The 27,457-nt window shown below is 40.4% G+C and overlaps 2 protein-coding genes across 3 annotated transcripts in view; both read left to right on the forward strand.

Moving 5' to 3' along the window:
* Positions 1-12,561, forward strand: part of LOC131553284 (uncharacterized) — a 37,208-nt gene extending 24,647 nt beyond the window's left edge. The window contains exons 4-6 of the mRNA XM_058797838.1: positions 11,316-11,411; positions 11,493-11,585; positions 11,669-12,561. Coding sequence (XP_058653821.1) covers positions 11,316-11,411; positions 11,493-11,554 — 158 coding nt within the window. The 3' untranslated portion in view covers positions 11,555-11,585; positions 11,669-12,561. The remainder of the gene's footprint in view (positions 1-11,315; positions 11,412-11,492; positions 11,586-11,668) is intronic.
* Positions 12,562-16,521: 3,960 nt separating this feature from the next.
* On the forward strand, positions 16,522-26,566 carry LOC131553286 (uncharacterized). 2 transcript variants are annotated; one of them, XM_058797842.1, is made up of 5 exons: positions 16,522-18,410; positions 19,461-19,817; positions 19,924-20,157; positions 25,644-25,736; positions 25,817-26,566. In XM_058797842.1, the coding sequence occupies exons 1-5, from the start codon at positions 18,365-18,367 to the stop codon at positions 25,891-25,893; spliced, it is 807 nt and encodes a 268-aa protein (XP_058653825.1). In that variant the 5' UTR covers positions 16,522-18,364; the 3' UTR covers positions 25,894-26,566. The 2 variants fall into 2 exon arrangements, with proteins under 2 accessions (XP_058653825.1, XP_058653826.1); XM_058797843.1 differs by lacking the exon at positions 19,461-19,817.
* Positions 26,567-27,457: the final 891 nt, after the last annotated feature.

Raw genomic sequence — 27,457 nt, forward strand, 5'->3', positions numbered from 1 at the left:
ATACACACAATGCCCAGCTCGAGTCACCCCGGAATCACGGCCACGACACATCTTCTCAGAAACCGGTTCTGGTGGCCTACTTTGCTCACTGACACAACCAAGTTTGTTCAAAACTGCATTAACTGCAACACCTCTAAATTTCTCAGACAATTACCCGCTGGTCTATTAACCCCATTACCCACACCACACCGACCTTGGTCTCACATCGCCATCGACTTCATCACGGACCTGCCCAACTCACAAGGTAACACCACGATACTCACCATTGTTGACCGATTCTCAAAGACCTGTCTTTTGATCCCTCTGCCCAAGCTCCCCACATCTCTGGAGACTGCCGAACTGCTCTGTAATCACGTGTTTCGTTTCTACAGCCTGCCCGAGGACATCGTGTCTGACCGGGGACCACAGTTCACTTCCAGGGTATGGACCGCTTTCTTTAAACATCTCAACGTGAATATTAGCCTATCATCCCCAATCCAATGGACAGACTGAACGTATGAATCAGGAGGTAATACGATTCCTTCGTTCCTATTGTCAACAACAGCCAGCAGAGTGGAGCAGGTACTTATTTTGGGCTGAATATGCACAGAACTCTCTTACGAAACCCGCCACAGGCATGACCCCCTTTAAATGTGTTCTGGGGTTTCAACCACCATTATTCCCCTGGTCTGGTGAACCCACAGACCTTCCTTCAGTGACAGAGTGGCTACAAACCAGCGAAGAGGTTTGGGATCGTGCACATACTCACCTACTTCACGCAGTCAGGCGTCAAGAGCATCAAGCCAACCGTCACCGTCGTCCCACTCCAGAGTATACCCCCGGCCAATGGGTTTGGCTATCCACAAGGGATTTACGACTCAAACTTCCATGCAGAAAACTCAATCCCAGGTACGTCGGCCCATTCAAAATTAGTAGACAAATTTCTCCAGTATCATTCCGATTAGAACTGCCTTCTAATTACCGTATTTCTCCCACATTCCATGTTTCCCTCCTGAAACCCGCTGGTGGTCCGAGAGGAGGAACGGAGGAGGGAGCCCTATCCCAGACCCCCCTGCCCATCCTGGTTGACGGCGAGGAGGTGTTTCGGGTGCACAAACTGCTAGACTCCAGGCGCCGGGGAAGTACACTCCAGTACTTGGTCGACTGGGAGGGGTTCGGGCCGGAGGAGCGGTCCTGGGTCAACTCTGGGGACATCCTTGACCCCGCACTCACTGAGGAATTTCACTGGACGCATCCGGAGAGACCGGCCCCTCGACCTCGTGGAAGACCCCGGCGTCGCTTGCCTCCTCGTGTCAGGAGCCGCTCGCAGGGGGAGGGCTCTGTTACAGAGGAGGCTCCCGTACCGCCTCCTCCGCACCACCAGAGGGAGCCTTCTCCCGAATATTAACATTCCTTCGTGCCTCGTATCTGGGACTGATTGTATTCCACACCTGCACCTCATTTACACACACACACCTCTCGTTGCGAAGTCTTGATTTGCACTGGCCGTCATTTCTGAGCGTTATTACCCGTGTTTGTTTTCATACCTTTTGATCTGGTCTGCTTTCCCGTTTCTGATTGTTCTCTGCCTGCCCTGACTTGGATTGTTTCACTGGACTCTGATTCTAGCCGCCTGCCTCGACTCCCTGTCTGACCCATGACTCCGTCTCAGTCTTCTCTCCGTTGCTCTGTTTGCTGGTATTTACTCTGCCTGTCTGACTATTCTCAATAAAGCTGTAAAATGGATCTTGCGGAGTCCGAATCACAACAGTTAGGTAAATTGTTCCAGAGTTTGGTCACTAAATAGGAAAAGGATCTGCCGCCCGCAGTCGATTTTGATATTCTAGGTATTATCAAACGGCCAGAGTTTTGAGAACGCAGTGGACGTGGACGACTATAGTGTGATAAGAGCTCACTCAAGTACTGAGGAGCTAAACCATTCAGGGCTTTATAAGTAATTAACAAGATTTTAAAATCTATCCGATGTTTGATAGGGAGCCAGTGCAGTGTTGACAGAACCGGGCTAATGTGGTCATACTTCCTGGTTCTAGTAAGGACTCTAGCTGCTGCATTTTGGACCAACTGTAGTTTGTTGATCAAGCGTGCAGAACAACCACCTTATAAAGCATTACAATAGTCTAAACTTGAGGTCATAAACACATTAATTAGTATTTCTGTATTTGACATTGAGAGCATAGGTCACAATTTAGATACGTTTTTGAGATGGAAAAACACAGTTTTACAGATGCTAGAAACATGGCTTTCAAATGAAAAATTGCTATCAAACAGAACACCTAGGTTCCTAACTGATGAAAAAGAATTGACAGAGCAGCCGTCAAGTGTTAGATAGTGTTCTAGGTTACTACATGTGGGGTTTTTAAGTCCGATAATTAACACCTCTGTTTTTTCAGAATTTAGCAGTAAGAAATTACTCGTCATCCAGTTTTTTTATATCGACTATGCATTCCATTAGTTTCTCAATTTGGTGTGTTTCACCGGGCCGTGAAGAAATATAGGGCTGAGTATCATCAGCATAACAGTGAAAGCTAACACCATGTCTCCTGATAATATCTCCCAAGGGTAACATGTAAAGCATGAAAAGTAACAGCCCTAGTACTGAGCCTTGAGGTACTCCATACTGCACTAGTGATTGATATGATACCTCTTCATTCACTGCTATGAACTGATGGCGGTCAGATAAGTACGATTTGAACCATGTTAAGGCACTTCCACTAATGCCAACAAAGTTTTCTAGTCTATTCAAAAGAATGTTGTGGTCGATAGTGTCGAACGCAGCGCTAAGATCCAGTAGAACTAATAAAGAGATACAACCACGATCAGATGATAGAAGCAGGTCAATTGTAACTCTAATGAGAGCAGTCTCAGTACTATGATACGGTCTAAATCCTGACTGGAATTCCTCACAGATACCATTTTTCTCTAAGTATAATATAATTAATATAATTAATATAATTGTGAGGATACTACCTTTTCTAGTATCTTTGACAGAAAAGGGAGATTTGAGATCGATCTGTAATTAACTAGATCTTTGGGGTCAAGTTGTGTTTTTTTTTTTTTTTATGAGAGGCTTAATAACAGCCAATTTGAAGGTTTTGGGGACATATGGCAATGATGAATTAATAATAGCCAAAAGAGGATCTTTGACTTCTGGAAGCAGCTCTTCTCGAAATACCTCTAGTTTTGTTTTCCTCCAGCTGCACTCCATTTTCCGGGCTGCTCTCTTTAGGGCGCGAGTGTGCTCATTATACCACGGTGTTGGAGTCTTATCCTTAATCTTCCTTAAGCGTAAAGGAGCAACCGTATCTAAAGTGCTAGAGAAGAGAGAGTCCATAGTTTCTGTTACATCATCAAGTTGTTCTGAGCTATTGGATATGCTTAGGAACTGAGATAAGTCAGGAAGATCATTTATAAAGCAGTCTTTTGTGGTAGAAGTGATGGATCTACCATATTTGTAACAAGGAGTTGGCTTTACAGCTTTAGTTATATGTAATATACAGAAGACTAGATAGTGATCTGAGATATCATCGCTCTGCTGCAAAATTTCAATGCCACTGACATCAATTCCATGTGACCGTATTAAATCTAGAGAATGATTTAGACAATGAGTAGTTGTACATGTGCATTTGTCTCTGCTGTAAAGCAGTGCACACTTCTCACAGATGCTGTTCTGATTCACCTACTTGTACTACACCCTAAATGTATGCATTGTGCACATTTCGTGAGTGAGTAGCAGAGTAGTAGGCAAGCTTTGAGACAAACTACTTCTATTTGTGTCTTTAACGGACACTCTGTCACTTAGTTACATGCTTCCTATCATCGTTTAAACCATAGATACATATATATTAGGGTCTGTCACAATGCCCACACTTGTGGTCTTTGAACTTGATACGTCTACTTTATGACGAATTTCCAGTATTTGGCTGAAGTGTTCAAGCAGGCGTGAAGTCCACAAATAAATTTTACACTCTGTAAAAACTTCACTTGAAAAAGTTTTTACAGAGCTTTATTTAATACATTTTGTACATGTAATACTTTGCACTTTAAAATAAACTTCGAAGTATCTGTCCAGTAGTCCATAGTGCCCTATGAATGATAATTTAATTGTGGTGCTTCTAATTAAGTAATAAAAAGCAGTTTGACAAACATTTGACAAAATACATATCCATCTCCAGAAAGTGCAACACTTTCCATTTTACTCAAATTATGTGTGTGATTTCTTTAGATTTTGGTATATTTCATTTTGTGTGTGTGTGTGTGTGTGTGTGTGTGTGTGTTTAGTTCTTCAGGTCTGGATCGGTTCTGCTGGTTTGATCAGTCTGATCCCTGTTACGCAGCTCTGGGACACAAACTCAATCTGCTGATGGTGCTGGACATGAGTGAATATGACCTGAAGATAATAAAGAGAATAAACAACACACAACATGATCCAGTTTGTAGAGTAAAGTATGGCAGGATGAGAGAGAATGAATGTGATCTTTATAATAACAGACCTGACGTGACAGTCATTAATGGGCTTCTGATAATATACCGTGTGATCAGAGCAGATTCAGGGAATTACAGATTAACTCTTACTCCCAAAGTGGGTGCAGACACATCTAGAGATCTTCAAGTGATTGTTGAAGGTACATAAACTCTCTCATCAGCAGGGCTGGACTGGTAATCTGGCATACCGGGCATTTTCCCGGTGGGCCGACGCACACTCAGTGAGATACACACATTACACACAGCTGCATGTAGACCTGATTCTGCTTTACTCAATAAAACTGTCCAGAACATTTCATCAATACATTAAAAATACTGTTTAATTTGATTTGCAAGAGAATCTGTGAAGCCATTCAACATTCAACAAATCCTGCCCACTTGTTGCTTCTAAAACAAGATTTTTGGCTCTTTTTTTTTTTTTTTTAGAAAATGTGCCTGATTATTGTTCCTTCTTTCTCGTAGTTTCTCTTGTTGTAGATGTATTGTAATGCAACCTAACAGCATGTGTCTTCATCCATATGAGGAAACTTCCTCTTTTCTCAGTGAAGCGGTCAGAGGTTTCCTCGTGTGTCAGTCCAGTCTGAGTCCGGCGTGAAGACGCTTGTCTCGATGAGATCCTGAACACAGATGATCTGAAGCAGCGTCACACTCTTCTGCTGGGATCGAGGTCTTCTGGAAACTGGACTTTAGAGAAATGATGCTCATCTTTGGACTGATGCTGCTGCTGCAAACTGCTGCATGTGAGTCACTTTCACATCAAACTCATCTTATCATGCTGATCAATCAGATCAATCAGATCAATCCCAGAAATAAAAATGTAATGTTAGAGTCTGCAGTGATCTAACAATAGAGGTTTCTGATCTTGACTGTGTGTATTAGTGGAGTATTACGTGTTTTGCTGCTTTTTACTTCTTTCAGCTCTCTGTCTCTAACTTCCTTTTTCTCTCATTCAAATCCACTCTGTTCTTCTCTCGTCCCTCCATGCTTTATACAATTTCTTATCTGTATCTTTGTACTCAAAATTAAAACATAAAAAAAAAAACTGCATGTAGTTTTGTGTATTTTTGTGACTTCGGAGCCTCCTACACAATGCAGTAAAGTGAGTGGAATTGACTGTCATGAATATGTCAGTGTTATAACTGATATTACAATGTAATTTCAGTAGATTACAATCGGCTATAATTTCAGTGGATAGTTGTACATGTGAATTTGTCTCTGCTGTAAAGCAGTGCACACTTCTCACAGATGCTGTTCTGGTTCATCTACTTGCTCTACACCCTGAATGTATGCATTGTGCACATTTCATGAAGAAAAAGTATCTACATAGTTTTGAGTGAGTAGTAGATTATAGAAAAGCTTTGAGACAAACTACTTCTATGTGTGTCTTTAACGGACACTCTGTGACTTAGTTACATGCTTCCTATCATCGCTTAAACCATAGATACATATATATTAGGGTCTGTCTCAATACTCACAATTGTGGTCTTTGCACTTGACCGCTTGTTTATTTTATGATGTATTTCCTGTATTTGGCTGAAGTGCTTTGCACTCCGTCGGATTTAGTGGTGCAGGACCCAGAGGAAGGCGGCTGTCCTGGGCAAACATCTGTCTTCTGCACTTTGCCCCGGCACTCGGTGCTATAGCATGCATGAAAGTCATATACATACTCAGCGACTGGCAAATCGGGAGCCCTTGTACTCAAGGGCTGTCGTTGCTCGGCAGGACATGCATGTAAGGCAGGCGTGGTCAGGTCGACATTCTGCGACTGCCTCTTCTTCTTCTTCTTCTTTGACACTGGAACATCAGAAGTCTTGGAGTGCACTCCGACCTCAACAGTGCTCCTCAGAAATCATCCGTCATTGACTGTGAACTATCTCGCCTCAGAGTGGATATCGCTGCTTTAAGTGAGACTCGGCTGTTGGGTAGTGGTTCGGTGCGCGAGAGGAACTACACTATTTTTTGGTGTGGTTATCCAGACGACCATCATCCAATGCATGGAGTCGGCTTTGCTGTGCGAAACACCCTGCTGTCTACCGTCTCTCAACCATCTTCCTTGCTCTCCACGTCTATTGTCCCTGCGGATGTCACATTCAGCTGGCTTTCTCACTCTCCTCTCTGCCTATGCACCCACCCTTGACGCATCACCTGAGGACAAGGACGCCTTCTATGCCCACGTTAGCGAGGTCATTCATTCCGTTCCGGCCGGGGATGATCTAGCTCTGCTTGAGAACTTCAACGCCAGAGTTGGAGGGGACGTCATTGCCTGGAGGCCGGTTTTGGGTCATTTTGGGATTGGTAGCATCAATGACAATGGCCAACGTCTCCTCGAGTTGTGCGCCGCTCATGGCCTATGCTTACCGGGTTCCTTTTCATCTGGACCTATTAGATCTAAGGTTACCTGGATGCACTCCCGGTCCAAGCATTGGCACCAACTCGATCACATTATTGTCAGGAGGCGCCAACTTAACGCTGTCAAGAGGTACAGGAGTATGCACTCTGCAGGCTGTGACACCGACCACGCCCTTGTTCGCTGCACTTTAAAACTCACCCCAAAGAAGATTCACAGTGCCACTCCAAAGCCCACTCCAAAGCTAAACACTGAGCTGATGCAGAAACATGAATACGTGGCAAGATTCTGTGCGCGTATTGAGGACCTTCACTTTAGAGTTGACGATACTCCTGAAAACACCTGGGCCGAGCTAAGAGGTTCCATGATGGAGGCTGCATCTGAGGTCTTCAGCCCTTGTAGAAGAAAACAGCCAGATTGGTTCCTTGCAAGCTCTGCTACTCTGCTCCCGGCCCTTGCTGACAAGCGTGCTGCCCGTCTCAGTGTTCTCCAAGATAGAAACGACTCCACCATCGCTTACTATCGTAAGGCCAGTAATGTCGTGAAGCGTCTCACACGCCAGGCCTATGAGCAGTACTGTCAGGACCTCAGTGAGAAGGTAGAACGGTGTGCAAGAAATGGGGTCATACGCGGCATGTATAGCAGCATCAATGAGGCACTGGGTCCTACAGTGAAGAAAACAGCACCTTTGCGAGCCACTGATGGCACCATCGTCAATGACCTCCCAGGTCAGCTTGGTAGATGGGTTGAGCAGTACAGCTTGCTGTATGGCACTCCTGTGGACGCCGATTTGAATGCTGTTTCTGCTGCTGTACCACAACTACCTGTCTTTAACGAGCTGGATGCGGAGATCTCAACAATGGAAATCGAGCGTGCGATTGCAGCTATGAAGAATAACAAGTCACCGGGCAGCGATGGAATTCCAGCGGAGCTGCTGAAGTGTGGAGGGGCAGTGTTGGTCAGGCGGCTTCACTGCTTGTTTCGTCGCTGTTGACAGAACAAATGCATCCCTAGCGAACTCAAGAATGCCAATATCATCACTCTTTTTAAAAACAAGGGGAGACAGGCAGAACTGCAACAACTATCGAGGCATCTCACTTCTTAGCCTTCCGGGAAAATGCCTTGCCCGTGCAATCCTCCCAAGACTGCAGCGCGTTGCTGACCAGGTGCTGCCGGAGAGTCAGTGCGGCTTCCGTGCTGGTCGCTCGACCTTGGACATGATTTTCTCGGTACGCCAGCTTCAGGAAAAGTGTGTGGAATAACAACGCCCATGGTATATGGTGTTTGTCGATCTGACTAAGGCTTTCGATTATGTGAGTCGCTCTGGTCTCTTCCACGTTCTGCTGCGACTCGGTTTTCCAGCAACTCTTTTGGCAGTGCTCTAAGGTTTCCATGATGGGATGCGGGCAACCGTACAGTTTAACGGTGCCCGCTCAAACGAGTTTGATGTCTGCTGCGGAGTAAAGCAGGGGTGTGTCCTCGCTCCCACCTTGTTTGGCATCTATTTCTCGGCTGTGCTGCAATGGACGTTTCCGGATCCAGGTGGGGTTCTGCTGCACACCAGGTGTGATGGCAACTTCTTCAGCCTGGCTCGTCTGAGGGCCAGAACCAGGGTGAAGCGCGTCCTTGTGCGCGAGTTGCTCTACGCAGATGACGCTGCCTTTGTGGCTCACACTGAACAAGAAATTCAGGAGATGTGCAATTATTTTGCCGCTGCCTGCACAGAGTTCGGACTCACCATAAGCCTCAGTAAGACAGTGGTGATGGCTCAGAATGTTCCTGCTCCCCCTCACGTCACCATCAACGGCACAGTGCTGTCGGTTGTCGAGAAATTTGTCTATCTTGGCTCAACCCTGACAGCAAACAACAGCCTTGATGCTGAACTGAATACCAGAATCGGTCGTGCCTCAACAACCTTTGGGCGACTTCAGTCTCGTTTCTGGAACAACAGCCACCTTTCTCTTAAAGTAAAGGTGCGCATATATGAATCTTGTGTGCTCTCCATTCTGCTATATGGAAGCGAAACGTGGCCTACATACCGGCGGGAGGAGCACAAGCTTAATGCTTTTCACTTCCGTTGTCTACGACAGATCCTTGGCCTGTCATGGCAAGATCGGGTCTCGAACACCACTGTGCTGAAGCTCACTAACAGCAGTGACATGTACACCACGATCCGGAGGAGACATCTCAGATGGATCGGCCATGTGCGCCGTATGCCGGATGAACGTATCCCAAAGTCCATCTTCCATGGGGAGTTAGCTGTTGGACACCGCCCTCGTGGCCGACCCAAGCTCCGCTTTAAGGGTGTCGTCAAGCGGGACATGAATGTCTTTAACATCAACCCTGACCGATGGCATCACCTTGCGGAAGACTGGGCAGCTTGGCGGTCTGCGCTGACAGAGGGCACGACTCTGTCATGCCAAGCTTACATCAGCTTTTGCACAGAAAGACGGCATGTTAGACACCGTTTAGATCGGCGCTTGCGTTGCGAAAGGCCTTGATGATGATGATGATCAAATGAAATGAACTTACACTGCAACGTTTTCATGCACATCTCAGGATTGTGGGGCACGTGAGTTTCTGAAGGTGATGAATGATGGGATGTGCTTCGTCTCAAACACGGCTTCGATGCAGTATTAGTGTGGATTTAGTTTGCGAGAGCAAGTTGACGGCGTCTGCAACACGGATGTATGAATATCTGTATAGACTTCAGCAGATGATTTTGTTAAACTAACACAATACAAGACGAAGGTGTTAGCTAACATGACATTAAAACGTTACCATAGTTTGAAAACCTGTAATGTTGAGATAATACATATAAAACACAAACCAGCTCTTTCTAATCTGTGAAAGTTTCTCATTTCTTCAGGAGATTAAATCTCTGAAATCTCGGAGACACCCAACTGCTTTCAAACTGTTTTTATTTGTGAAACTGAGCAAAATGGACGGACAATACTGAAATATTGTGTCTAAAACGTAACGCAAGATTAACTTGTTTATTGAACTATTGTATAAAATCATTATCATGTTGCAATCGTGCAGATATTAGAGAAGAACAGCACTCTTGCTCGTGTGATATTGCTAAACCTGTCTGATGTAAATATAAGACACAAACCTGTACAGCTCGGGCTCTGAGTAACACCCCATTGCTGTAGAGGAAGAAAAACAGAAATACAGGTTCTTTCTTCATGTCTATTGTACTGAAAGGTTTGAGGACGGATTCATCAAATGATGTCAATCTATTAAATGTCAGAAAGATCGAGAAATTATTTATAAAGTCACAGGTTTACAGGTTTGGACAGAAAGTGCAGAACAAAGACAACTTATGCTTCATCAGAATAAAGTGTTTGTAGAAAGCATTATAGTTCAATTTGAATACAAACAGTTATGTTTTATTACTCTCTAAACTGAGTTAAATGTGTCCAGTATGATTATGTTTAGTATCCTGAGTCTGTTTGACGCGTTTCTTCAGATGATCTTTAATTCTGTGAATGTTTGTGTAATTTGTGTCTGATATTTATTCACGATGTCTTTAGATTTTGGTATATTTCATTGTGTGTGTGTGTGTGTGTGTGTGTGTGTGTGTGTGTGTGTTCTTCAGGTCTGGATCAGTTCTGCTGGTTTGGTCAGTCTGATCCCTGTTACGCAGCTCTGGGACACAAACTCAATCTGCTGATGGCGCTGGACGCAAGACAATATCACTTGATGTTACATCAGAGAATAAACAACACAAAAGATGATCCAGTTTGTAGAGTAATATATGGCAGGATGAGGATGAGTGAATGTGATCTTTATAATAACAGACCTGAAGTGACAGTCATTAATGGGCTTCTGATAATAAACCGTGTGATCAGAGCAGATTCAGGGAATTACAGATTAAGACTCGTGAATCAGGCGGCTCAGTAACATCTAGAGATCTTCAAGTGATTGTTGAAGGTACAGAAACTCTCTCATCAGACTCATTACAATCTCATGTTCTCCAAAGATCTCACTCTCATGCAAATGAATCAGTTGAATCTCTGTGAAGGTTTTTATTGCAGCTCATTATTAAATATCTGGAAGAATTCAGTCAGCAGCATCTACACTTTTCATGTACTAAGACTATTTTCAAAATGAAATACCAGCTTGTTGCTCACTGTATACTGCTTTAAAATGACACGTAAAAGCATTTCAAACAGTCATCTGCTGCATTGTTGTCACATGACTAACCAATGCTGTGTGTTTAATTTAGTGAGTCCAGCAATCAGATAAAAACTGTGGTTTAGAAATATCTTGATAGTGAAGCTCCTTTTAATACATGAATGTCCAGATATTGTATATATAACAACCACAGCAACACCAATGATGAAGAACAGTTAGTTTTCATAACTAGGCTCTTAATTCTTGAAAAGCATCACTAGTTTGTTTCAGCTTGATCTCAGCACTGAATTGTGTTGATGTGGTTCAGAGAGAAAGCAGCTGATTCTGTGCTGATGCTTTATTACAGGATCAACTACTGCAGCTGTGACCTCTAGTGTGACCTCTAGTGTGACCTCTAGTGTGACCTCTGCAGTGACCAGCAGCACACAGACATCAGAATGTGGTACGAGTTTAACAAACACACTCCTGGAAACATGAAGGATGGGTTTGTTTTGTGTCTAATGGTTGTTGTTCATGTGTTCAGTGTCTGTGGTGTTTGTGCTGGTCTGGTGTTTCCAGCTGATGGTTCTGTTGGGTCTGTTATGAGCTTTTCACATCTACATGAGACACACGTCAGGTGAGAGACACTCATCATCATTATTATTGATTTGACATGCAAATATTAAGAGTGTAAAGATGATGATGATGTGATGTTTTTAGGAGAGAAACAGGAAGATCAGAAAGTGAGGAAGAGAAGATTTAGAGAAGGACATGAACACACAGCAGAAGATTCATGAGAGCAGCAGCAGATCATCACATCTATGAGAAATGACTTCATAATCTCACAGATTCTCACATTAATCCAGCTTTTACCTGTCGACTGCAGATCTTATAATATAAAACCAAGAGATTAATCAAAATCAGGAGATATTAATTAAACCAGATTGTCTATAGTTTTAGTTATGAAGATTATTTTCTGGACGTTTGTCTTTTGTAACAGTTTAATTGCTTATATTACTTATTTGTCTTCACGCTTTGACTGAACTAGCAGTGCTTTTATATCATTAGATGAAACCCCTTCTGATCATCACTGATAAAACTGTTATTTCTCTGAATCAGATCTGTCACATTGTATTTTCATATATTATGCTCATACAGTTTTTTTTAACATAGTCAACTATCAATAGCAGACATCAATGAATTTAAACATAAAAACAAACCATGAATGAATCCAGACAGAAATCGAATTATTTCTATTCAATAGTTTCGTCTGTAGCTCTTGTTTCCTCCTGCAGGTGTCGCTCATAACAAAGAAAGTGTGTTTTGTCTTTGATAGCAAACTTTAAATCCATTCAGTATAGAATTATATTATTCCTGTTTTGAGTTTTAAAGAAGTTTATTTGCAGTTAGATTTGATCTCTGTTACAAAACTATGTGGTTAAAACATAAAATTGTGTCACATGTGAAATAGTTTGAGACAGTCGCTGTTCTTGAGGTAAATATAGTATTTCCTGCTAAATCCGACCCGACAGCTGAAAATATAGATTATTTGCAGGCATAACGTAGTGAATCAAGAAAATAAGTATAAAAATAAAGAAAAAGCACAAACGTGATGTTTTAATGTAGGCTACTTGTTTATTTACTGAATTATCCGTTGATTATTAATGAGTAAGTTGTTCATTTGAACTAAAAAGCATCCATAATGTATCTTTAATGATAAATTAAGTTCAGATAAATCAGATTAAGCTGATTTTAACCCTGTTGTTGTGAATGAAATGAGATCAGATGATGGTGAAGGAGTGCAGCTGTAGTTGTAGTTTCCTCCTGCAGGTGTCGCTCTGAGCAGCTACAAACTCAACGAGTCCCATGAGTCTCTGCTCCAGTCAACAGAAGATCACAATCCTCTCTTCATTCACACACCAGCTGACTGCATCCGAGTCAAACACTGCAAACATCAGCACACACTCAGTGAGATACACACATTACACACAGCTGCATGTAGACCTGATTCTGCTTTACTCAATAAAACTGTCCAGAGCATTTCATCAATACAGTAAAGATACTGTTTAACTTGATTTGCAAGAGAATCTGTGAAGCCATTCACTTAGAAACAAATCCTGCGCACTTGTTGCTTCTAAAACAAGATTTTTGGCCCATTTTTTTTTTTTTTTAGGAAATGTGCCTGATGATTGTTCCTTCTTTCTCTTAGTTTCTCTTGTTGTAGATGTATTGTAATGCAAACTAACAGCATGTGTCTTCATCCATATGAGGAAACTTCCTCTTTCCTCAGTGAAGCGGTCAGAGGTTTCCTCATGTGTCAGTCCAGTGTGAGTCTCACCTTGAAGACGCTTGTCTCGATGAGATCCTGAACACAGATGATCTGAAGCAGCGTCACACTCTTCTGCTGGGATCGAGCTCTTCTGGAAACTGGACTTTAGAGAAATGATGCTCATCTTTGGACTGATGCTGCTGCTGCAAACTGCTTTTGGTTTGAGTACTTTAGTAATTTCCATGAGCACAAATCTTAATGTTTAAGCATATAATGATATTTTAGGGAATTGTGTGCTTCTAATTTTAAAGCAACAGTTTGAACAGGACCCTTTTCTGTTCTAACATGACGATGCCTCTGTGCAGAGATAGCAAAAGTACACGTGTCCTTTACTCAAGTAAAGTATAGATACTTGTGTTTAAAAATACTCTGGTAAAAGTAGAAGTACTGACTACACTTGTTTACTCAAGTTAAAATAAAGAAGTATGGGCTCTGACATGTACTTAAAGGGATAGTTCACCCAAAAATGAAAATGCTGTCATCATTTACTCACCCTCAAGTCGTTCCAAACCTGTATGAATGTCTTTGTTCTGCCGAACACAAAGGAAGATATTTTTAAGAAAGTTTGTAACCAGGCTGTTTTGGGGCACCATTGACTTCCATAGTAGGAAAAAAAAATACTATGGAAGTCAATGGTGCCCCAGAATTGCTCTGTTTCCCACATTCTTCAGAATATCTTCCTTTGTGTTCGGCAGAACAAACACATTCATACAGGTTTGGAACGACTTGAGGGTGAGTAAATGATGACAGAATTTTCATTTTTGGGTGAACTATCCCTTTAAGTAAAAAGTACCCATTACTACAACCTGTTAGTGTCACGCTGGTAACTGGACCTCACGTCATATTGACACATTAATACAAAATAACTTACATTTAATATTATTAGCTAATGAATGTATCATGACTGAAACCAGCATGCAGAACAGAGCAGGACTGGGACAACATTTCAGGCTGGGAAATCTCACACTCATCCAGGCCTTCCCATACACCCACAACACATTCAGAAACCACGGATAACCCTTTTTTTCTTTCTTTCTTTTTTTTTTGTATGGCCATCACATTAAAAAAAAAAAAAAGGTTTAAAACCTCAGGCTGAGGCCGTGCAAAATAATTAAAGGTTCTCTACTGAGCTGCATCTTCACTTCCGTTTTCTTTTTCAGTCTCTTCATTTTCCATGATATCTCTCTACATCTCACTTTGTGCGTTTACTTTTTTCACTAATTTTCTTGTACCTGTCACTTTTCCCATCAGCCATCTGCTGTTATGAACAGAACGGTCTCCACCTTGTTGCAAAACAACCACCTCATTGTTTTCTATTTGCAATAACATAACTTTATTTTAGTTCAATTTAAAGTATCACATTATGACCATGTGTTGTTGTTCTATCTTATAATGACTTAAATACTATATATTTAACGAAACTATACTTTCTAAATTGTCTAAATGTCAAAATTAGTACAATAATAATTACATCATGACAATATCTAAGATAATAATGATGTTCTTTATCATACAGTATTTTGAGTGATGATAGTAATTTAGTTTAGTTTAGTTTAGTTTACAGAAGACTATTATTAATCATCTGCGAATCGCGTTGCCAGTCAAGACTAACAGATTCATGACGTATTATAGATTTGTTATCGAATGGCGATCCACCAAAACTAAAGTAACGAGCCTGGTTTGAAAATGTAAGAAGTAGAAAGTACAGATATTTGTGTAAAAATGCGAGGAGTAAAAGTAAAAAGTAGTCAGAAAAATAAACAGTGAAGTAAAGTACAGATACCAGAAAAATCTACTTAAGTACAGTAACGCAGTATTTGTACCTCGTTACTTCCCATCTCTGTCTCTGTGTATAAGGCAAGGTTCAAAAAGAAATGATTGATTGAGTCAGCGTGGAAGAACTCGACTGGTCTGCAGAAAGCCAAGTCCATAATTCATGTATTTAAAAACTGTATTTCCATCTCTGTTGCAACAGTTTTGGAAGTGTCTAAAATGACTGAACCCATATGTACAAGTCATTGGTGTTTGGTAAAGAGTTTCTGGCTCAAGATCTGCATTTAAAGTCACAGCAGAGGTGTTCAGCTTGGATTAGGACTTGGCTTTCTGCAGACCAGTCGAGTTCTTCCACACTGACTCAATCAATCATTCATCACTGTCCTACAGTACCATGCTGTCTGTTTCATAGCAGGCAAGTAACTTCACACAACTCTGTCTTTAACTGTTGGAGCCTTTCGATAGAGTCCCAAAAAAAGTTTAGCATAGTTTGGTGCAAAACATGATCCCATAGCAGTACCTTTAAACTGTTGGAGGAAGTTATCTTCAAACACAAACACGTTATGTTTCAAAATCCATTCCATTAATGTCAGGATCAATTCTGCTGGAGGACTCTCATGCATCAGTCCAGATGTTAGATAGTGTCTTAAGGCTCGAAGACCTTCATCATGGTTGATGTTAGTGTATAAAGCCTCCACGTCCATAACTACAAACAGAGAAGCAGGATCAGCAGACCCAATATCCTTAATTTTTTTAATTGCATCTGTTGTGTCCTGAACAAATGCTGGAAGAGTGGGTACCAAAGGCTTAATAAAATAATCAATGTATTGTGAAGATGGTTCCAGAAGGCTCCCATTATTCAAAAATAATAAGACGTCCAGGAGGTTTGTTCAAATTTTTGTGAATTTCTGGTAACATGTAAAAACACGTGGATTCGTCACATAAAGAAATTTAAATTCATTATCCGTAATCCAGCTCCTTCCTCTTGCATTAGTTAATAAAGATAGCAAGTCTTTTTTCATCACTGTTGGATCATTAAAAGTCCTGATTCTTAAATTGTCGATAGGCCTCTTCTACATACAAGCGTCTGCTCCGTATTACTACAGCTCCACCTTTATCTGCTGGCTTAATGACCAAGTCTTTATTATTTGATGATGAGATCAATACATCTTGCTCTTTTTTTTATTAAATTCCTTTTCAATGGTTTAACATCTTTCTTAAAAAGTAATTCTACATCATAATTTACCTTTTTAATAAAGGTATTGATGGTTGCATTCTGAATTGGAGGCAGAAAGAAAGATTTTGGTTTAAACTTAGAGGGATTCCTTGAGGGCTCTTGATTCTCTCTTGACACGTGTGACCCTGGACCACAAAACCAGTCTGAAGTCGCTGGGGTATATCTGTAGCAATAGCCAAAAATACACTGTATGGGTCAAAATTATAGATTTTCCTTTTATGCCAAAAATCATTAGTATATTAAGTAAAGATCATATTCCATGAAGATATTTTGTAAATGTACTACTGTAAATATATCAAAATGTCGTTTTTGATTAGTAATATGCATTGCTAAGAATTCATTTGGACAACTTTAAAGGCGATTTTCTCAATATTTTGATTTTTTTGCACCTTCAGATTCCAGATTTTCAAATAGTTGTATCTCAGCCAAATATTGTCCGATCCTAACAAACCATACATCAATGGAAAGATAATTTATTCACACTTATTGACACTTAAGACTGGTTTTGTGGTCCAGGGTCACATATTACTCCGTATTTGGGTTGTTCGTCCATACCATGCTCTCAACTGCAATTTACGGTGGAAACAGAATCAATCCATTTTAGTTTTAAATTCTGTTGTTTGGTGCATTGGAGCAAATGAGAGGCCTTTTGATAAAACTTGTACAGCATCATCCATTAATGGAAAACTTGATAAATTCACTACAGTGTCTGTTTGGTAAAACTGCGTGTACTCGGACGCCATTGATTGTTTAACTGTCTTCTTTCTCCCTCTCCTTGTCTTTCTCTTGTTTTGAATGGTTCATTATTGGTCTGTGCTGTGACTGTAAAACACTGCTGGAATCAGCTACTATCAGAAAGATAATCATCATCACTACTGGTCGAGTTAAAGGAGTGCGCTGTGTTCTCTTTAAGGACAATCCTCTCTGCTTGTTACGTGTTTTCCAGGTGTACACCCTTCCATCTTTATAATCCTTTTCATCTCTTGAATTTATCCACCTTCTGTTTCTTTACATTTTCGGTGAATTTAAGCAGTTCATCTTGTAATTTGACTTCCAAATTTTCTTTTTCTTTAGTCACTGCATTATTTTCAAGTTGGTTTCTAATTTCATTTATCACCTGTTGAACCTTATGTCTATCTTTTTTGGATTCCTCAATCAATTATTATGGGATCATAAAAATGCAATTCGTACTAGAAACAAAGATTACCCCATGGCAGTACATTATGCATCTGTACATGACTCAAATCCGTCTACTTCAAGAATCATTGGTTTGGAAGTTGTAACAGGATCTATTAGAAAGGGCGACAGACTACAAAGACTTTTACAAAGAGAAGCCTTTTGGAGTTTCAGCTAAAAGCCACCATCTTTCCTGGTTTAAATGAGGAATTAGATTTAACTCTATATTTGTGAAATGATTAATCATTATGATTCTTGTTGGTATTATTGTTTTCCTTTTTGTTTTTTGGGATGTGATTTATACCTTGTAACAGTTCATGATATTATTGGTTCCCCCTGTAATGATTATTTTGGTATCTTCCATTTCTACTGAGCAACTGATTATATCTGCACCTGTGATCAGTTTAGTATCTGACACAATCTGAGGAAGGCTGGGTGGCTGAAATGCATCAGTGTGCAGTGTTTTAGCTATTTTTTAATGTTTCTAGAATAAGCCATGTTTGAATAAAGGCTTTTTAATATTTTGGAACCAGAAGAAGTGCCTTGGATTCGTTTTTCTATAGATACATTTTTATTTAATTTATAGGTTTTTTTCCTCTTAAATTTTTTTTGCATTGATTAAATTTAAACAAAGGCTTGCCAGACAATAATTGCAGGCTTTTTGCACTTTTAGAAATGTGACTGTGAAATGATTCTTCTTCTATTTCTCTTACTTTCAGTTTTTTTTTTTTTTTTTTTGTGTGTGTGTGTGTGTAAGTAGGAAGTGCTAAATCACATTAACAATCTCTGAAAACTTCCTATTACTTTCTTTATAAAAGTCATGTAATTTCCTGATGTGTCAGTAGAGCTGCTGTCTGTCAGAGAGACTCGATCTGACTCTCTTCCGCTGGACTTTAGAGAAATGATGCTCATCTTTGGACTGATGCTGCTGCTGCAAACTGCTGCATGTGAGTCACTTTCACATCAAACTCATCTCATCATGCTGATCAATCAGATCAAACTCTGAAATAAAAACAAAGTAATATTCAATTAATTGCAAAATGTATAGTAAAGGAGTTGGATGTTTTTGTTAAAAACCCCAAAATGATGTGAGAATAAGAATGTCTTTAGTTTTTGGAGGTAATTCATAAATAAAGTGCAGGAGTCTGAACACACACAGCTGACAGAGCTGCTCAGAAATCTGCTTCTGTGAAGAATAACAGCTGATTATGTATCCGGAAATATAAATAGCATTTACTGATTGATTAAACATATTACTTTAACTTTGAAGAAGCTTGCAAACTAAACCAGCGTTGTATATAAAACGATTGCACTCAGTTCTTGTTTTCACACATTATCACATGGTTCAGATTTATCGCTGCTAACAATTCTCTAACTTTCTCTTTCCTGTTTTTTTTTTTTTTTTTTATTTGTAGAAAACATGCGTATATATCAGAAATAGCCTACGGTAGTTAATTATATTTTATTATTATTTTTCTGCAGTCATTATTTGCATTAAAATATTTCAAAAGAGCACAATTCAATGCAGAGGTTTCATAGCCAAGCCAATCCTCAGTATTATCAAACATTAAATTGTAGAATGACATTTCTACATACATGATATTTCTATTTACATTATTTACATTTCTTTATAAATCCTGATATGTGCATGGTAACTAAGGTTTATACAGCAGACCTCTGATGTTCTGGCATTGACACACGAGCAGTGGTGGTTTGGAGATGTTTTTTCTGTGTGTTGTAAATGCCTTCTGCCAGCTATTTTTTCAGTTGTTTTCAAAAAGTTTCAGGAAATGTAGAAAAACCGCACTTTTTATCATTTGAAACCTGATATGAGATCAAGAGTCTGATACGTGTCTTCTGTAGAACTCGTTATGAATGTTTGTGTGATTTGTGTCTGATTGAAATTCATGATGAGAGAGATGATATTTATACCAGCAGTAACTGACTCTGTCTGTCGATGTCGGTGAATTTCATTTTGTGTGTGTTTTGTTCTTTAGGTCTGGATCACTTCTGCAGGTTTGATCAACTATATACGATCAAACAATGTTACGCAGCTCTGGGACACAAACTCAATCTGCAGATGAAGCTGAACTATCAATATCTAGACCTTCGTTTTTATAAGAGGTTAAATAATGGCAGTATACTGCGAGTTTTTAGCATGAAGAAAAATAAAGAGTATGAGGATTATTATTATGATTATGCATATGAATCCATCAGAAACAGATCTGAGTTCTTCTTTGATAATATGACTCTGAGCATAAACAATGTGATCAGAGCAGATTCAGGGATTTACAGATCATATGTCATTAATATAGATATGGTCATTGCCAGTGAACTTCAAGTGATTGTTGAAGGTATAGAAGCTCTCCGCAATATATTTTATTTTTGAAATGCCTTGAGATTGACGCTGATTATAGGTTAAGAAAGAGTCATGTGACTGTGATGTGTCCCTCCCTCCAGCTCCTATTGGCTCAGTTAAAGTGTCAACCAACTGCTCCTCCAATCAGAGGTCAGTGTTCTGCTCCTCTGAGGGGGATCAGCTCCTCTATAACTGGACTCTGAATGGAGATCCACTGATGGATGGAAACAGCAGCATTGATCTGGATGAGGGAACTGATGGAAACATCATCTGCAGCGTGAAGAACCACGTCAGTCACGCACAGAAGACCATTAGACTCAAACCCTGTCCTGCTGGTGAGATTTTAATACATGAATGTCCAGATACTGTATATTTAACAGCCACAGCAACACCAATGATGTAAAACACTCAAGTCTCTTAATTCTTGAAAAGTGTGGAGTTTGTTTCAGTTTGATCTCAGCAGTGTTGATATCAGTGATCAGTAGCACACAGACCTCAGGGGCCCGTTCTTCGTATCTCGCTTAATATCTGAGATGATTTGAAAGATGCCAGATCTTCTAATCGTGATAATTGATCTCTGGCTAATTTGGTTCTTCAAACTAATTTGCGGATTTGATTAAAATATCTGGATTAAGTTGTCTCAGATTACTGCGCGTTCTCGTGTTCCCTGAAAAGGGCAGATGTATCGATCTCCTAAACACGGTCAGCAACGCAGCGATTGGCTGGCGGCAAGACAGCAGCATAATGACATCATATCATTCAAAAAGACACCTGACGAAAAACTTGACACATTTCTGGACTTTTATAAGGAAACAGATAAATGAAATGTGCACTGTTTTTATTTTATTTAAAGATTTTTTTTTTTTTTTTTTTTACATGATTCCCAATTATTTATATTCACTATTTCTAGTATTTGTACAGGCTTTACATTTTTTATTTCAATGTTGTAATTATCAATTTATTTTATTTTATTTTAACAGATGTGTTACATGACAGCATTAAATAAAGTCAAGATCAAATTATCTGCATCTCCTGCTCCATCAAGCCTCTCCCATAATATCTGTCATCACTCAAATTAATGCACGACTCATAGCATGTGTGTAAGACCCCAATACAATTAGAAAGTAATTATTTTATCATGAATAAATATTTCACTGTAAAACTGGTTATGTCTATAGTATTATAGACTACACAACATTATTATATTATTTATCAATTAATGATTAAATTATTTTAAATGACTGTCCCTGGATCAGTAGGGTAGGCTACTCTTCTAATAAAGCAGCGGTGGCTGAGACAGATTTTAAGTATCAATTCTGCTTAAAAAGATGCGATCTAATCCTGTTTACATGAGATAAACTGCTCCAGAGCAGGTTTAAGCTGACAGACCTGTTGCTATGACAACAACTCTGTATAATGTTCTTATAATGAGTCCAGTCCAGATATATCAGTAGAACAACTACCCCCTGTCCTTGCCTGCCCCCTAGTGTTCTTTAACACAGTTTCACAATTCAAACATTACAACCCTCTACACTACACAAATATTAACAGTGAACAGTAAACATTCCACTCTATAACCAAAGAGTTTCTCAAAATGTATATACTTTGTATTTCATAATCTGCTGATCTCCTTGGAGGTGCTCTGTTCTCTCTCCTGGATATCTTCTGATCTCTGAAGTCAGTGACTGTGCATCAGATGCTGGGGAAGGTGGTGTTACTGTTTTGGTTTGACCTGGGATGTTGAATTCCCAACTATCTATCATCCATTGTATTTCCGATGCCTTTCTGTGTGACTTTCTGAGGAACCCAGCACCTTGAAGTGTGATGAATTCCTTGTGATCTACAATGCTGTGATCATTGGCCCTTTTACAGAGATCACCTTGTACGGTTGAGGCTCAAAAGCTGAACAGAGCTTTCCCTTCTTCTGTTGTCGACACAGAACAATGTCATCCACCTTTAGGTTTGAAGATTTAGCACGATATTTCATATCTGCATGCCATTTCATGATTGTTTTTGCTGCAGCATCTGCATGGCGAAGTGTGTCATCGCAGCTCGGTTGTTTTGGATAAAACTCTGGAAGCTTAGTGCGTAAAGGCCTTCCAAACAAAACTTCAGCAGGTGACTTTTTTGTTGAACAATGCGGGGTGGCACGATAATTGTGAAGGAAAGTATACAGAACTTGCTTCCATGGTAAATTATCCACACGGCCTGCTTGAATGGCTTTCTCCAACGTCCTCGTAAACCGTTCTGCTTCTGCATTTGCTTGTGGCCATAGTGGGGTGATTTTCCTGTGTTTGAAGCCTAAATATGAGGAGAAATCTGCAAAATCATGTCCATTAAAGGGTGGGTCATTGTCTGTCTTGACCTCTGAAGGCACGCCAAAAGATGAGAAAATCTTATCTAACTTCGTAACGGTGCTTTCTGCTGATGTGGACTGAACAATCTCAACCTCAGGGTACCTGGAATATTCATCAATCACAGCAAGGAGGTAATCTCCTGAGGGAAATGGGCCACAAAAATCAACTCCAACTTTATCCAATGGTTTGAATGGCAGCTCTGACATTTCCAAGGGTTCTCTGTTATAGGCACGACAGCTTGACATGGAATGCAGGTTTCTATCCTTCTCTCGACCAGTCTGTCAATGCCAGGAAACCACACTTTTTCATGGATTAATTGTTTTGTTTTCACGATCCCTTGATGTCCTTCATGTGCGAGGGAAACCGCTTTTTTCCTGCAATGAGAGTGGCACTACTATCTCAGTCCCTCTCAGCACCACATGTCCTGCTGCTGTAACAGATAGCTCCTGTCGTATCTTGTACAACGAGATCAATGTATGTCTGTCAATATTACCGTCCACTGACTTTTTTACAGCATCTTCCCACACACCACGTTTAATGAGATCCGCAACTTTAATCAGTGTTGCATCATTTTCCGTGGCAATTTGTATGTCTTGTAATGTCATGTCTTTAAGTACAGCGCTGGCCGTAAGGAAATTGACATAATCCTCAGCACACTTCTCCGCTGTATTTGACTGCGATGTAGAAGTATATAGGTCTGCTGTATTGTCTTTTCCTGACTTGTACTGAAGAGTGAAATTGTTTGAAATTGATTGAATTCTTTGCCTTGTTCAGCGTTAGTATTGGGCTCCATTCGATGCATGAATTACATCATCAACATGTCCACATAAATTCGAACAGCATCAGGATCCTTTGTTACCGCAACAATAGAGGACACCCACGGCGTCGGGCCTTCCACCTATTCAATAATGTCCAGCTGTTCCAGTCGTGTAAGCTCAGTCTCTATACGTTTCCTGATGTGAAAGGGAACCCTGCGACATGGTTGGCTAGCTGGGTGACAGATTTGTTGATGTGAAGTTTAACTTGAAAGTCTTTTAGTTTGCCAACGCCATGGAAGAGGTCATCACACTCAGCAAGTAGGCAGTTCACATTGGTGTTGTGGGGAATGTGGACAGGCATCTGAGAAGCTTGCATGTTCAGCCCTTGTTTGGACTGCACTTTGTTCACTATTTTGATAAGACCTAACTGAGAAGCAGTATCGTAACTAAGTAGCGTTGTGCTTCTGCCTTTTAGAACATAAAAAGTTGTTGTGAGAAATCGTGATTTTGTTTCAAGTACTTCTGTAAACTTTCCAAGGACAGGTAGAGGAGTCTGGGAGGCATGTGCAAAAATAGCCACATCTGCTTTACTCAGGACAGGTGGATCATACAGAGTCTTGAACGTTTTTTCGTCGAGAATGTTGACACTCGCTCCTGAATCGATCATTGCTCTGATTTTGTCTGCCTTTTATTTTGATTTCTGTGTGCAGAGTTTTAGTGTTAGCATCTGAAACTGTGTAGAGGTATTCCTCTTCAGAAGTAAGTAACAATTGGCTCAGCTTGAACCAAGTGGAGCTGACGTTTGCTTTTTACTTAGTTTACTTAATGTACATGTTTGAATTAATCATGGTCTTGATCTCTCTGTCAGTGTCCGTGATTTCACACGTTGCAGCCAATTGTCTCAGCCTAGTATGATAAGCGTCAAGTGATTCTCCGACTTTCTGAGTAGCCTCTCTGAAAATGTACGTTTCATATGCAATGTTTACCTTCGGTGAGAAGTACTCGTTGAGTTTGTTAACAGCAACAACATAGTCGTTGGCCTGGCCTGTGTCCGATAATGTGTCAAATATACTTCATCTCCCGCATAATGTAGGAGCATTGCCCTTTTCCTTGTGTCATCTTTAATGTCAATAGGCGGATCTTTTGTGACGTCATTGTTTACGTTTGTCGCGTTGCATCATGGGAATCGTGTGGCAGGAAACACCGCTAGATACCTGTAATTTGATTGTTTTGCACGTTTGGATGAGGATTTAGAGAAGAGGATGGTTCACTCTTGCTGTGTGGTCGATTGTACGGCTCGTTGGGGGCCTGATAAAAAGTTTTTTCGAATTCCCTCCGAAAAGGATCACGAAAAACGAAAGAAATGGTTGCGTGCAATTAGGCGATTGAACCTGGACGCTCCGAAGAAAGCCTGGATTCCTGCAGCTTCTGATCGAGTTTGTGAGGCTCATTTTGTTCATGGTAAGTCTTAGTGACTATGTATTTATAGAAGATTGAAAAAATAAAACTGAGTCAAATCAACCGAGTCATATGTTTTCGCGTTCTGATTCAGGTGTCCCAAACCGCGATCCACAGCACCCAGACTATGTTCCTCACATCAAAATGGTCTATTTCACCATAGTACAAATGCCATTGAAAGTCTCACACTGAACACAACTGAATTGGTACAACAGTCACTACATTTTCAATAAATAAGTAAGAACACTGATCAATGAAGACTTACCCGGCTTTGCAGTCGCAGTGAGCAGTGATTATTTCGCCGTTCTCTTTGGCGATCACCCACGGAGATGCGAATCACGCTGTGACTCTGCTTGGCCAGGTCTAACCTCTGCTTTTAGCACGATCACTGCTTTCTGTTTGACAGAAAAGATCGGCCCTACTTACGAGAAACAAAATAATCATAGGCCTCCAGACTTTTGAAAGCCTTTAATCTTTCATGAGTGAAGGGTCCAGGGGTTTCTATTAAATAAGAATAAATGTCTCCCCAGCAGATTGGTGGCCAAGACACCGGCGAGTCGGACCAACGTTTTTTGTCATCCCAGATCTCATATGGGCTTTGAATAACTTCAATTTTGTCACCAATACAAATTTTGAGCTTCTCTCCAAACCTCCTCCGGTCTTCAGATGTTAAAGTGCTTATATATTGTGGATTTCGCCCGCTAACTCTCTTGAAAGTGCTCGTCGCGTCTTTACAGCCCGCCATACTGTTTGTTTTGTTGCCACACAACCACTCGCGCATGCGTACAAAGATGTCAACAAAGATCCTCCTATAGCCAGTAGAAAATTCTCAAACCGTTGTAACCATTTTTTCCATCTGACACCGACAGAGCTGCGATCTTCATGAACAACAAATTGGGGAAAACCCGGTAATATTTGGTTTGCCATATTTTCCTCGTCGCCAGTATAATGTCCTTATAATGAGTCCAGTCCATATATATCAGTAGAACAACTCAGTTTTTTATTTTCTCTCCAAACCCTTCTTTAACACGGTATAACAATTAAAACATTACACTCTGGGATGAGCTTCAAAGAACCAAACAATCCAAGATCAAATCATCAACAATCAAATCCAGCTCAATGAGTTAGCATCGTACGAAGAACAGACCCCAGAAAGTGTCACTGCTTAAAACATGAAGGTGGTGTTTTCTGTCTAATTGTTGTTCATTGATTGATTGATTGATTGATTGCTGTGTTTGTGTTGTTCAGTGTCTGTGGTGTTTGTGCTGGTCTGGTGTTTCCAGCTGATGGTTCTGTTGGGTCTGTTAGGAGCTTTTCACATCTACATGAGACACACATCAGGTGAGAGATGTTTATCATCTGCATTATGGATTTGACATGCAGATATTAAGAGTGTGATGATGATGATGTGATGTTTTTAGGAGAGAAACAGGAAGATCAGAAAGTGAGGAAGAGAAGATTTAGAGAAGGACATGAACACACAGCAGAAGATTCATGAGAGCAGCAGCAGATCATAAACTAGGAGTATTTTAATTTCATTACTGTTCATCCAAACTCTTTTATTGAATCTGCAGTTTTTTAGATGACTTTTAACATGTTTAACCACATTTGTGCATTTTTCTTCACAAGATATTTTTGTCATTATTGAATATTGAGAAACATGTAGTTCTTTAGAAACTGTAATTAACATTTCAATCATTTCAAACAAGTCAATTAACATTTTATCACATCAATGAACTTAGAATAGAAACCATTACAGAAATTCTAATGGATTCTGCTACAAATACCATTACAAACAATCAACTTTTAACCATTAAAACCATTTAAAAATGGTTCACTTAAGTGTGTTTCAGCACATGTTCCATTAGGATTTAGTGGTTTTAACAAGCCACCAATAGAAGTCGACCAATTATAGACACCAACAGGGTCCATTATGTTTCCATTAAAACCAATACAGTTCCCATTATAACCAGTAAAAGCATTACAATTTCTGTGATGGTTTCTATTGTTTTGTTTTTTTTCAGCAGTGATAAAAACAAATTACATATAAAAAACGTAGCTGTAATTTGATTCCTACTCATTTAAAATGTAAATTTAATGAAATGCAGTTAATCATATTTTGTATTTTAAATACGTGACTATGTATTCATCCCCTCATTTTAAATAAAATAGTTCAGAACGAGCCATCTTGTCCTTTCTCATTACTCCTTTCCAAACAGTGTTTTCAATTCATTCTTATGGAAGCAGAGTCACACACACTTAGTACTGTAACATCTGCTTATGATCCTTGATGGTCGTTGGGACTTTATGGCTTAAGGGACCCTTTTAGCCTTTTGACTTTTGCATATAAATTACTGACCTGGCCTCAGCGTTTACATTTATATGGGTACTAAATTGCAGATGGTCTTTATCACTATCAAAAGGATGCAAAAGGATCGACTAAGTGTCCTTATCAAGCTTCAAAAACATTCCACAGAAGGGGTGACCCCGGACCAGACTAGTCTGTCTCCTTCTCTCTCTCTCTCTCTCTCTCTCTCTCTCTCTCTCTCTCTCTCTCTCTCTCTCTCTCTCTCTCTCTCTCTCTCTCTCTCTCTCTCTCTCTCTCTCTCTCTCTCTCTCTCTCTCTCTCTCTCTCTCTCTCTCTCTCTCTCTCTCTCTCTCTCTCTCTCTCTCTCTCTCTCTCTCTCTCTCTCTCTCTCTCTCTCTCTCTCTCTCTCTCTCTCTCTCTCTCTCTCTCTCTCTCTCTCTCTCTCTCTCTCTCTCTCTCTCTCTCTCTCTCTCTCTCTCTCTCTCTCTCTCTCTCTCTCTCTCTCTCTCTCTCTCTCTCTCTCTCTCTCTCTCTCTCTCTCTCTCTCTCTCTCTCTCTCTCTCTCTCTCTCTCTCTCTCTCTCTCTCTCTCTCTCTCTCTCTCTCTCTCTCTCTCTCTCTCTCTCTCTCTCTCTCTCTCTCTCTCTCTCTCTCTCTCTCTCTCTCTCTCTCTCTCTCTCTCTCTCTCTCTCTCTCTCTCTCTCTCTCTCTCTCTCTCTCTCTCTCTCTCTCTCTCTCTCTCTCTCTCTCTCTCT

Source organism: Onychostoma macrolepis, chromosome 14 (genome assembly GCF_012432095.1).
Source record: "Onychostoma macrolepis isolate SWU-2019 chromosome 14, ASM1243209v1, whole genome shotgun sequence".
In the NCBI taxonomy this organism is placed as follows: domain Eukaryota; kingdom Metazoa; phylum Chordata; class Actinopteri; order Cypriniformes; family Cyprinidae; genus Onychostoma; species Onychostoma macrolepis.

Bases quoted from the DNA above. Each gene is read 5' to 3' on its own strand.
- LOC131553286 (XM_058797842.1), top strand. From the start codon at position 18,365: ATGATGCTCATCTTTGGACTGATGCTGCTGCTGCAAACTGCTGCAT. The intron at 18,411-19,460 runs GTGAGTCACTTT...TTTGTTCTTTAG, and splicing joins GCTGCTGCAAACTGCTGCAT to GTCTGGATCACTTCTGCAGG. The intron at 19,818-19,923 runs GTATAGAAGCTC...CCCTCCCTCCAG, and splicing joins ACTTCAAGTGATTGTTGAAG to CTCCTATTGGCTCAGTTAAA.